We start from the raw sequence: 12130 nt of genomic DNA on the forward strand, positions 1-12130 counted from the left end.
CCTTTTTGGAATTTAAATTTGATATGTGGGCAGGCCTGTGGGTGTGGGGAGTTTGTGGGGGGGGGATTTAATGCTTCAGGCACCTGAACAGGTATGCTCTCTTTTAGACACTGGAGCTGGTCTTGAACAGGTGTGCTCTGGTGCACATGGAATGGGTGGTGCAGTGAGGTAGTTTTAGATTCTGGAGTTATGCATGTTTAGAGGGAAAAAGTCCTACAATCCTATGCATGTTTAGAGGGGAAAAGTCCTACAATCCTATGTATGTTTAGAGGGAAAAAGTCCTACAATCCTATGCATGTTTAGACGGAAAAAGTCCTACAATCCTATGCATGTTTAGATGGAAAAAGTCCTACAATCCTATGCATGTTTAGACGGAAAAAGTCCTACAATCCTATGCATGTTTAGACGGGAAAAGTCCTACAATCCTATGCAAGTTTAGACAGAAAAAGTCCTACAATCCTATGCATGTTTAGACGGAAAAAGTCCTACAATCCTATGCATGGTTGGGGAATGGTGGGAGTTGTAGGATTTGAGATTTCATCCTCAATATTCTTATGGGCTCTTAATTTTTTTAATTCCCATCTGCTTCTGTATTGACAATAGTAATATATGCATATGAACAGTGCAAAAGACGTTCAAGTGCTAAGAATGAAAATCACCCTTTTAAACACACACACACACACACACACCACGGAAATATAATGCATACTGTAAACAATATATCATACCCCAAAATGACCAAACCAAACCCAGGGGTTGACTTCATTTAACATACTCACAAAATGTCGTTCTGAACAGGTAAGCTCATATGATATCAGACAAGCAAAAGAACTCCCTTGCAGTGCATTGAAACCAATAGGATGTACTTGCGAGTCAATGCATTTACGATCCGACAGGGCGGTGAGCTTCAAATCAGGACACGTGACGATGTGGCATGAAACGCCTCTGAGCATGTACAGAGCACCACTCCCTTGCCGTATAGTGAAACCAACAGGACTTATTTAAAAGCTGGCGCGGAGTAGTGGTGGTGCTGCTCAGATCAGGACAGACGTGACACGACAAGTGCAGCTCAAACGCCTCTGAGCACGTACAGAGCGCCGCTCCCTTGCAGTGAGGTGAAATCGACAGGATTTACTTGCAAGTCAACGCAAGGACAGGGGGAGCAGCTGGAGCGAAAGAGACGTGAGCCTCTGAGCACGTACAGAGCACCGCTCCCTTGCAGTGAGGTGAAATTGACAGGATTTACTTGCGAGTCCACGCAAGGACGGGGTGTGGGGGAGCGGCTGGAGCGAAAGAGGGACGTGAGCTTTTGTGCATGTACAGAGCGCCACTCCCTTGCAGTGAGGTGAAATCAAGAGGATTTACTTGTGAGTCCACGCAAGGATGCAGCGGCTGGAGCGAAAGAGAGATGTGAGCCTCTGAGCATGTACAGAGCACCGCTCCCTTGCAGTGAGGTGAAATCAAGAGGATTTACTTGTGAGTCCACGCAAGGACGGAGCGGCTGGAGCGAAAGAGATGTGAGCCTCTGAGCATGTACAGAGCACCGCTCCCTTGCAGTGAGGTGAAATCGACAGGATTTACTTGTGAGTCCACGTAAGGACGGAGCGGCTGGAGCGAAAGAGAGATGTGAGCCTCTGAGCATGTACAGAGCGCCGCTCCCTTGCAGTGAGGTGAAATCGACAGGATTTACTTGTGAGTCCACGTAAGGACGGAGCGGCTGGAGCGAAAGAAAGATGTGAGCCTCTGAGCATGTACAGAGCGCCGCTCCCTTGCAGTGAGGTGAAATTGACAGGATGCAAGGGGGGAGCAGCTGGAGCGAAAGAGAGACGTGAGCCTCTGAGCATATACAGAGCACCGCTCCCTTGCTGTGAGGTGAAATCGACAGGATTTACTTGCGAGTCCACGCAAGGATGGGGTGGGGGGAGCAGCTGGAGCGAAAGACGGGCATGAGCCTCTGAGCGTGTACAGAGGACCACTCTCCGGCCAGGCTGAAATCCTCTCCGCGATCCTGCTGCCCAATCAGCGCGAGGGGCGGCGCCCGTGGCCAGCCAATCCGTGCAGGGCGAGGCGGGGGCGGCGCCTAATTTGAAATTTTGCAAAGACAAGAAAGCGCAACGCGGACGAGGGCGGAGGGGATCGCGGGGCTGCAGGCGGAGGCGGAGGTGAGGCTGGGGGCTTTCCTGGGGGTGGGGTTAAGTTCATTTAATTTGCCAGGGGGGGTCTTGACTGGGTTCTAATCATTGCATTAATTTATTAGCTAATTACTTGTAGGGAGGGGCCGTCTGCTCCCCTCTTCCATCTCCCCCCCCCATCAAGTCATTTTCAACCGGATTTGGACTCCAACTTCCATCATCCCCATCAAGCATGGCTGGGGAGGATGGAGGGCCTATATCCCTCCCCCCAAATCTGGATAGCTGCGGATCCCTTCTGCCCCCCCCCTTCCCCATCGCATTATTCCTAGTTTGCAACCTGGGAGCCGGTTTAAATTCAACCAGTTCGACCTTTCCCCAATCAAGCACGTGTTTTAGCTGTGACTGATTGCAAGTCCCATCACCCCCAGCCAGCTGAACAGGCCAGGGCATGGTGGCTGGGAACGCTGGGAGTTGCAGTGCAACGCAGCTAGAGTGGGCGCCTGCTTGGGGAAGGCTGATGGTGTTTAAGATAAAAGTGATTGGGGCAGGGGGAATTTTGGCGGATGCAGCTTCTCCCACAGGGCTGGGTGGGGGAGAGAAAAGCGTCGCTCTCACTGACTGATAAATATTTCTGTATTGACTCTGAACAAACACTCAGAATCTATGGGTTGCGTCCAGATTTAATCATGCTTAGAACTGACCCGCTGAAGGATTGGGTCAAGTCCCTTTCATTTCAGTGCATCTGGATTTGACCCACTGAATTGGAGCGGGTTTTGATTAGTACCTGTTGGATAACGCTGACGACAGCACTGCTGACAATGAACACGCCTCCCTGTTCCCTGTGTCATTTCCCCATCTTATGGACTAGAAACCTGAGCGTTTTTATTTGCACGGCTTTCCTTTAAAGGCATTAGGGGGAATCCATCACAGGGAAGAGATGGCATCTGTGTTGCAGAGCGTAGGGTCCGCCGTTGGCTGGCGGACCCACCAGATCCTGTCGGATTTCGAGGAGAGTCCGGTGCCCGACAGATTCAGGAAGAAAGCGTCTCGCAACACGAGCGCCGTGCGGACGTCCCTAAGGAAGCGGATGCCTTTAACGGACGTCGAGATGAACTTCGATGAGAATCCGACCTGGGAGAGTCTGGAAGCCAAGGAGAAGGGCCAGACCCTCCGGGGGTTTAGGAGATCAGCCAAGAACGCCCTCGGCACAGTGTCGCAGGTACGGCCGCCAAGAATGCACAGGTGTTCAGAAGAAGGTTAGATCCAGCAACCGTAATAAATTAAGTGAAGATGCACAGGTGGTCTGGGTTGCTAATTCACTTTAATTTTTCACTGAGCCCCTTAAATTCAGGCACAAAAATAAAAGTAACGGGAGGGCTGTTTCTTCCTTTCAGAGAATCCACCGGAGCTGCCGAGGCCCCGTTCACTCCCTGGCCACCTCCTTGGCCAAAGCCACCACCGGGGGTTCTGCCAAAACCCAACTCCCGTTGCCACGGACCCCTCGGCGGAAGAGTGGCCGGCTGGCCACCGCCTCCACCCCGACCTCCGGCACCAGGATCGTGTCCCCCTCTGGCAAGAGTCCTTCCGTCCAAACGGGTTCCCGCCGTCTTAAGAAAGACCTCCTCCCTCTCCGGAGATCCATGAGGACTGCAGCCTTGAGAAGCCCCTATGGTTCGCCTGTGTCTGCTGGACAAAGAAGGCAAGTGGCGTGTCTTGCGGTTGGCTGAGCTCATTGCTCTCAATGGGAGCAGTAGGGCTCCCATTATCCCTGACCATTGGTCATGCTGGCTGGGCTTGGGGGGGACGGACCTTCTCTTCCTGGAAACACCGGCATAAAAGAAGTGGGCTTTATCAGGCCCAGGGCAGCCCATCACAGAGGTTATCCAACCTTCATCAGCTCCAGTCAGCAGGACCAATGGTCGTTGGACTCTGGCTCCCATCATCCACAACATCTGGAGGGCATTGTGTTTCCTCTCCCTGGCCCATCCTGTAGGCTCACCTGTTCAAGGGAGTGTTGAGTTCCCCTGGGTCAATCTAGTCCAGTATTGTCTACACAATACTGCAAACGAGAATACTACAAACGAGAAGGACCTTGGAATTGTTGTAGATCACAAGCTGAATAGGAGCCAACCGTGCGATAGGGCTGCAAGAAAGGCAAATGCTATTTTGGGCTGCATTGATAGGAGTATAGCTTCCAAATCGCGTGAGGTCCTGGTTCCTCTCTATTCGGCCCTGGTTAGGCCTCATCTAGAGTATTACGTCCAGTTCTGGGCTCCACAATTCAAGAAGGATGCAGACAAGCTGGAGCGGGTTCAGAGGAGGGCAACCCGGATGATCAGGGGTCTGGAAACGAAGCCCTATGAGGAGAGACTGAAAGAACTGGGCATGTTTAGCCTGGAGAAGAGAAGATTGAGGGGAGACATGACAGCACTCTTCAAATACTTAAAAGGTTGTCACACAGAGGAGGGCCAGGATCTCTTCTCCATCATCCCAGTGTGCAGGACACGGAATAACAGGCTCAAGTTAAAGGAAGCCAGATTCCAGCTGGACATCAGGAAAAACTTCCTGACTGTTAGAGCAGTACGACAATGGAATCAGTTACCTAGGGAGGTTGTGGGCTCTCCCACACTAGAGGCCTTCAAGAGGCAGCTGGACAACCCTCTGTCAGGGATGCTTTAGGGTGGATTCCTGCCTTGAGCAGGGGGTTGGACTCGATGGCCTTGTAGGCCCCTTCCAACTCCGCTATTCTATGATTCTATGACACTGACTGGCAGCAACGGCTCTCTGGTGCTTCAGGGTTTCCCCAGCCCTACCTGGAGATGCTGCCGCCGACACAAGCTTTTTTTGTATATTCTTTCTGCCTCCACATATCATCTTTGTGTAATCCAAGAACCGTTCTGCTGATCCATTTGTGATCTAGTCCCGCTTTGGAGAATATGAATCTGGTTTCATTGGGGCCGAAGTAATCTGGATTCCAAAAATCAATACAGGAGGGAAGTAGCGGAAAAGAAGGCAGCAGTCTTTCGGCTGGGGAACTGCATGGCTCCCCCTCTCATGCTGTACAGCCTGCTGGAATGGCTGGTGGTGAAGACACTTGGGGGAGGAGGAGATTTGTGGGTTGAATTTGGCATGCTTTTGCCCTTTCTCTTTGCCTTTGCTTTTTCCTGGAGACACAGAAAATGGCTTCTGCCTGGGCCCCGATCCGCTAGCCGTCTTCCTCTGTTTTCCACTGCAGGCAGTTCGATTGCGATTTGGAGCTGGTCTCCACGGGCATCCGCCAGTTGAAGCGTCTCTCTTGCGCCTTCAATGACATCATTGTCCAAGAGGAGAGGTGAGCTGAGTCGTAGGGTGTGTGTGTGGGTGTGTTTCCTTCCTTCCCATTCTCCAGGCGCCTCTCCGTCCCCGGGGGGGGGGGGATCTGCAAAACCCCTTAGGTCTGAGTTCAGGACGCATACGGAGAGAGGAGAGTGCAAGGCCATGGGTTTTGCATGACCCAAAGAGTGAGCTGTTGGGGTTGTTCTTGCCTGCATTTGATAAGGCCCAAATGTTTCTATCGGTTCCGTGATGGATGCGGCCCTGTGCAGATCGAGGTGCTGGCAAGAGTCATGTTTTACAGCTTCTCCAGAAGCCAGCCACAGCGGAGGCTGATGGCTCTGATATCAGTGGGGCGGTGAATCCTCTCCGGGTTTCCATCAAAGCCAGTCAGGACTCTTAAAGGGGAACTGGGACAGCGGTGATCACAGAGAACAGCTGTTTTGTAAGCTGGGTCAAAACCTGACGTCTTTTCCTAAAAACCTCGTAATACAGAGTTCGGCACATGGTAACCCTGGTCTCAATCCAGCCTGCTGCAGACTGAATCCCAGTTTCCAAGCCCGGAAGCTGAAAGAGGAACGTGGAAGGAGTGTGGTCGTGGCAGGGGGGCTTGTTAGCAATTTTTTTTGGTGGGGGAGCAACTAATTTCTGGCCAGGGACAGAAAAGCCTTTAGCCGCTGTAAATCTCATTCCCATTTTAGCTTGTAAATAAAGTCTTGTCTTCCTCATGTTCTTCCCAGTGATATGACAGTTTCTCTCATTTGTAACTGAAGATAAAAAACCAGCCAGGTAATATATGGATATATATATATATATAATTCTTCATTTTTGATGCATCTGCTTGGAACGACCCTTAACACGCACACAACACCCTGTTGCTTGCATGGAGAACGCCGACCGTTTAACAAGGATGCCTGCATGCAAAGCCCAGACTCCTTTTATCCTTCCTCCCTGGGTTTCCTGCGACGGCTCCCGCCAAGAAATAATACTCGCGCGGAACCCGAGTATTATTTCTTGCATCCTGCCGAAACAGGACCTTCGGGTCCTGTGATGGTTTCCGTGACGTGTTCTAGGTGCAGCCGATCAGGGCGGCTTCCAGGCGCGTTGGACTACAGCTCCCATGACCTGCAGCCTGTAAAGGTTGGGAGTTGCAGCCCCACACACCTGGAGGGCGTCAGTTTAGGGAAGCCGGGTCCAGGGACGGCAGTTTAGTTCACGTGGGTTTGCACTGCGAGACGTGCACCGCAGGGGGAAACACGTAAATAAACATGACGTGAGGCCATCGGCCTGCCTGGCTCCGTACATTCAGAGCGGCTTCTCCGTGGCCTCGCCTGAGCCTTTTAAGTGGAGATACGGGGGATTGGGGCCCTTCCACACAGGATGCTGGCCATCTCTTGTGGAGTGGTGGACCCTCCTAATATTGGTCACGCTTTTCTGCCCCCCTGGAACGTAGTTCCAAAACCACGATCCAAGCAAACAGCTGTGCCCGTCCGTCCCCTGCCCTATTCTGACGCCCCAGTTCTTATCTACTAACTGCACTTCAGCCCCACGATCTCCCCCCCCCCCAGTGATTGGACTAACCAAGACAGTGAAGCATGACGTCGTCAGCGTTCTCTCTCCCCCGTCTCTAATCTCGACCGGCTTTTCTATTACGTCTTGTTTTCCTAAAGGGCACGATGGAGACCAACAAACTGTGCCTGAAACCGGGAGATTGCCACAGTACAAAACAGCAAATGGGGGGTCGGCCTGTCCCTGCTAGACAGTGGGTTTTTTTTGGGGGGGCAGGGGCTTCCTGGCCCCCAGCTTTGCAGGAAGGGGCGCCAATCTCCTATTTGACCGGCACTGACTTTGCGTCAGCAGCACTGAGTGCTTTTTAAGAGCGGCTATGAAGGTTTTCCTTTTGATAAATCCTTCTGGTACGAGGACATTAAGCAAATTTGTAAACTTATGGGGCTGGAGTGGATCTGTCAGCACTCTATTCTTAAGCCAGCTGAATGTTCATGGACATGCTGTGACATCACAGCAGGTAAACCAATCACGGGGGAAATGGCTGATATTTAGCCATATTTAGTTCTGATATTTACAGAACTTTTTTCTACAGATCCGTTATCTATAGATAAAAACCTCATTGCCTAGAAATGGTTTTATTTTCAGAGGGGTGAAAACTGGCCCCCAACCCAGTTTTAGGACACGCCTTTTTTCTTTTCCAACGTCTTTTCTCCAAACGTCACTGATGTTGACTTTTCATAATGTGTACATATACATTATTTCTTACCCTTACACAGCTGTTCCTGATCTGGTACCCTCTGGATGTATTGGAATACAACTCCCATCATCCATGCCCAGCATGGCTGTGGACAGGCTACACTTAAATCTCCTTCGGTTGTCTCCTTTCTGCTTTCAACATTTAGACTGTAAATGTTTGAGGGCAGGGACCTATCCATCATGGGTTTTTGTGTGTGTGTGTGTGTGTGTGTGTGTGTGTGTGCGTGTGTGTGTGTGTGTGTGTTTAGGGGTAAGGATTATGCTGTTCATCAGAGATCCAGAACCCCTGGCCCATGGATCTAATTCAGCCCAATACACACACACACACACACACACACACACAAATCTGCCCCATGGAACCTTGGGTTCCTCCAGGTGCTGGGACTTGACCACCAAGCCCTGCCATATGGAGAAGTCCCCCGGGAAAGAATCCTTGTAACCTCTGATTTGAGATCCAGAAAAGGGCAGTGTCCCCTTCGATAACCCTTTGTGGACATTCCGTAGCTGGCATTCTGTTTGGCGCTAGAAGTGTTCTAGGTGCTGCGTCTGAAGCCGTCTGGATACATGTCTTGACCCGGCGTCTCCTTGGTCGCTGTCCTCCCCCATTCAGTGAGTAGCCCTCTCCCCGCGTCTTGACCCCCTTTCCTTCCTCTCCTTGCAGAGATCAAGCAATCATCAACTACTACCAGGTGATGGCGCGGAACGTGCGAGCTGCGCAGTTGCACTCCCGGATCCTCTCCCGGCCTTCGCTCCGGAGGCGTGCGGCGCGGCTGCGCTGGGCACTCGGCAGCTGGGCTGAGGATCGCTTTAAACAGTATTAATCTGGGAGCTTTTGAAGGACGGGTGTTTGTAGGGTCGTGTGGCATTGTGTGTGTGTGTGTGTGTTGTTTATATCCACATTTAACTAACTCTACTCCAAATAAGCTTGTGTCGTAAAACACTAACTTGTAAAGTCTCGATGAAGCGGTTTGCCTCTTTCCTCGGGACTTTTCCCTCTCCGTGGGGATTTCTGAGCTAAAATTGACTCTATTTATAACATGACTAGGCCCTGCGGTGGCTGTTTTCTGAACACGGTTAATTAAAGCCTTAAAGAACCTTTGATGTGTCCTGTGTTCCTCTTCTGAGCCCTCTGTTTTTATGCTTGGGATATTGTGCTATCTTGTGGGTGTGGGTGTGTTTTGAACGGAACCCAAATGTTTATTTCGTGCAGGGGTGCTGGACCTCTTTTACGCCAAGGGCCTAATGCTTGGAGAAGCTCTCGGGGGAGGGGGTGCATTCCAGTGGCGTGCGGGACCAACATCAAAAGGGACCCAAACCACAAAAATACCAGCCTATTTTAGCTTAAGGCTCTTCTTGCTGGTACCTAGCAAGAATGGGTGGGGAAAACGTACAATAGCTGAGGAAACCGCTAAGTAATTGGCGGACCTAGAAAGAAGGTTCAACACCCTGGGTGTCGTGATTCCAAGCCCTCCTGCCAAGATGTGAGACCATAAAGGGGTCTTCTGTGCAATCCACAAAGCTTTATTCAGGAAATAGACCCCTCTTCACACCTGAAGTGAGTGTGCGTGATAGGAGCTGTGCTCTAAGCTGAATCAGCCGAACAAAGCCAGGCAGTTACTGATCGACTCAATGGACAGTTTCCCGCTGTGCCTGACGGGCTTTTTCCGGACCCCTCCTTCAGGGAAGGTCTCCAAGCTGTAACCTCTGGCAGGTGGCTAGTCTAGTAGACCGTCTCTCAATTCCCCCTGCTTGACCCTGTGGCAGACTCTGGGATCTGCCAATTCTGATGCTCGGTCCCCCTCCGACAAAGCCTGAGGATGATCTCTGAGCCTGGGCTTCCTGTCCGATAAGTTCCTGGGAAGATTCCTCCTTGACTCCTGGAGAATTTCTGCCCCCCACTTCCTGTCTTTGCTGGTCTTCTCCTTCGAGTCCAATTTGGGATACACACCAGGGAGACCCAGCCTGATCCTGACACCGGGTTTAGTGCCAAGTACTATTCAGAACTCCCAGCACCTGCCAGCAAGAATTAGGGCCGTGCGTTGCTGCAGGAGGTGCAGGGGGGAAAGTGTAAAATGTGGTCCAGAATTCCGCTTCCTCAGAAACGTAGCTTTCATTTTAAAAAACACCGCGCTTCCAGTCCTTATGGATGCAGAGAGAAGGCTGAAAATGTGTTGACAATACACAATGACATCTCTGAGCACAGGAACTTGCATTCAGTGGAAGGCGAATCACTTATGCACAATAAGGACATCCGTGTAATTTATACATGGTGAAGAAGAATGTGGGTTACATTTTTGGTATTATTTCGTGGAGGTGACATATCGCCAACGGTCTTCCCTGCAGTTCGATATTATATATTGCTAACCGTACCTACCTGTCCCTCTCTGAAATGTGAGGATGCCTCCCCCTTTGGGGGAGGGGTACCTTTTCAAGCTTTTCCCAAAAGCCAGCAAAGGGAAAGGAAACCCCAAGTAACACGTGAGGAAAAGCCAAAGGCAAGGGGTGGAAACGGAGATATATTACAAGTTATTTATGGGTAAGTTGCCGACGTGTTTCGGACGAAGTCCTTCTTCGAGGCAATAATGATTGTAATTTTCTGTGGTGCGGAAATGACCTCCTATCCATGGTGAGTTAAAGAAGAATGTCAAGTATACAGCATATATACTCTAGCGTTTGGCTGAAAAGCTATCAAGGGTCAATTGCTGTCAAAACAAGTTCTAGAAAACAGCTACACCGTGACCTAATTCGGGATATTCGGTGCTTGTCCTAAATAGTCCCTGGAACTTTTCTTTCTCTTTTTTAAGCGGTTTCCTCATTTATCTCGATGATTAATAAAAGCAGCCTCTTTTCCCAAGAGTCCTGTGCCGTTGCGCATCACGAAGGGCACTGCGTTATTTATTGTAGCAAAGGTGTTCTACTTATGGTCTGCCCCGGGAGGCGCCTTCCTTCCTTGACAGTTATGCAACCTAGAAACGTACCAGGAACACGTGCGCCATCCAAGTGTGGCCGGGAATCCAGAATTAGAAACAAAAGGTTTCTTTTGCAAAGTCACCTGCTTTTCTGAGTCTGTGGTGCTTCACTGCTTGGGTTTCGATTTAAACGTTAATGAGATTTTGCTGGAGAAACTGGGTTGCACAGAAGACCTTGAGATCATTACATCGGACCTTTGGGAAGAGCCCATTCTTGGTTTCTGCTAGTTGTCCTTTGGGGTAAAAAAGCCACGAGCTCAGCCAGGCCGTGGAGCAGCTGTGGAATGTCACCTTAAAAGTGGAACTGGTAAGGTGGTAATAAATCTCTGACCATGAACAGAGTGCTGCATTTATACTCCCCCCACTCCAGTACAACCGGAGTTCCACATCTCCTAATATAGGACTTCCGATTTTTCAGGGCACTTTTCCAGATCACTGCAACGCCTTCCTTGGAAACCCAGAGCGGATTCACCGGCCCACTGATTACTGCTTTAAGGATGTGTCTTTGGCAGAGCCCAAAACACGCCGGCAGGATTTACGGAACGGCACCAGCAGCCGTGTTTTGAGATGCTGCCCCTCCCTTTCTTTGAAAGTCGGGCCGAACAAAAACGGCGCACCCAAAATAGTATTTATTTGAATCGCTATTTATTTCTGAGAGCTCTAAGCTGCCTTGTCACGGCAAAGCTCTGAAAGTGGTGAAGACACAGTTCCTATGAAAATGTAACCATATGCAAACAGCCATTGAGTATTGCAGAAGCAGCACCAAACCCTTAAAAAATGTATATAAAAAAGAAGTAGTTAAAACCAGTGGTTTAAAACCAGCAGGAGCACAAGCCGTTCAAACGTAGCCTCGAGCGGGGGTCATCAACGCAGGGCCCAAGGGTGCTAGGGCACCCGTGGGACCTCCCTGCCTCCTTCCCAAAAATGTTTTTTAAAAAACTTTGGAAAATGTTGGGGCAATAGTCTTCTTTCTCTCTCTTTCAAGCCTCTAACCTTATTTATTCATTGCATTTATATCCCGCCTTTTTTCCTCCAAGGAACCCAAGGCGGTGTACATAATCCTCTCCATTTTATCCTCACAACAACAACCCTGTGAGGTAGGGTGGGCTGAGAGTCTGTGACTGGCCCAAAGTCTCCCCGTGGGTTTCCATGGCTGAGTGGGGACTAGAACCCAGATCTCTAGACTCTCGGTCTGACATTTTAGCCACTACACCGTTATGAGATTCACCACATCCTTCATAGGAGCCATTTTGCGGTGGTGCCCACAGCAGTTTCTCAAATGCACCCGGGGATCCAAAAAGGTTTGTGATCCCTGGACTTGAGTGTCACAAAACTGGGGCCACCACCAAAAATGTCCTGTGTCCAGTGCCTGCCAATCTAACTGATCTTAAAGCCGGGACTCTGACAGGCAGATCAGCTTCTGAGGGCAATTTTTAAACCCTAGGCAGTTTC

General features: G+C 50.3%; 1 protein-coding gene across 2 annotated transcripts; it reads left to right on the forward strand.

Moving 5' to 3' along the window:
- Nucleotides 1–3029: 3029 nt before the first annotated feature.
- Nucleotides 3030–8558, forward strand: PIMREG (PICALM interacting mitotic regulator). 2 transcript variants are annotated; one of them, XM_063146567.1, is made up of 4 exons: nt 3030–3351; nt 3527–3835; nt 5372–5463; nt 8371–8558. In XM_063146567.1, the coding sequence occupies exons 1-4, from the start codon at nt 3070–3072 to the stop codon at nt 8528–8530; spliced, it is 843 nt and encodes a 280-aa protein (XP_063002637.1). In that variant the 5' UTR covers nt 3030–3069; the 3' UTR covers nt 8531–8558. The 2 variants fall into 2 exon arrangements, with proteins under 2 accessions (XP_063002637.1, XP_063002638.1); XM_063146568.1 differs by lacking the exon at nt 8371–8558 and adding an exon at nt 6185–6215.
- The last annotated feature ends 3572 nt before the right edge of the window (nt 8559–12130 follow it).

This window comes from Elgaria multicarinata, chromosome 22 (assembly GCF_023053635.1).
Source record: "Elgaria multicarinata webbii isolate HBS135686 ecotype San Diego chromosome 22, rElgMul1.1.pri, whole genome shotgun sequence".
Classification (NCBI taxonomy): domain Eukaryota; kingdom Metazoa; phylum Chordata; class Lepidosauria; order Squamata; family Anguidae; genus Elgaria; species Elgaria multicarinata.

Excerpts from the sequence above, each read along its gene's own strand:
- PIMREG (XM_063146567.1), top strand. The coding sequence starts at position 3,070 with ATGGCATCTGTGTTGCAGAGCGTAGGGTCCGCCGTTGGCTGGCGGACC. Across the intron at positions 3,352-3,526 it reads CCCTCGGCACAGTGTCGCAG|AGAATCCACCGGAGCTGCCG; the intron begins GTACGGCCGCCA and ends TCTTCCTTTCAG. Across the intron at positions 5,464-8,370 it reads ATCATTGTCCAAGAGGAGAG|AGATCAAGCAATCATCAACT; the intron begins GTGAGCTGAGTC and ends CTCTCCTTGCAG.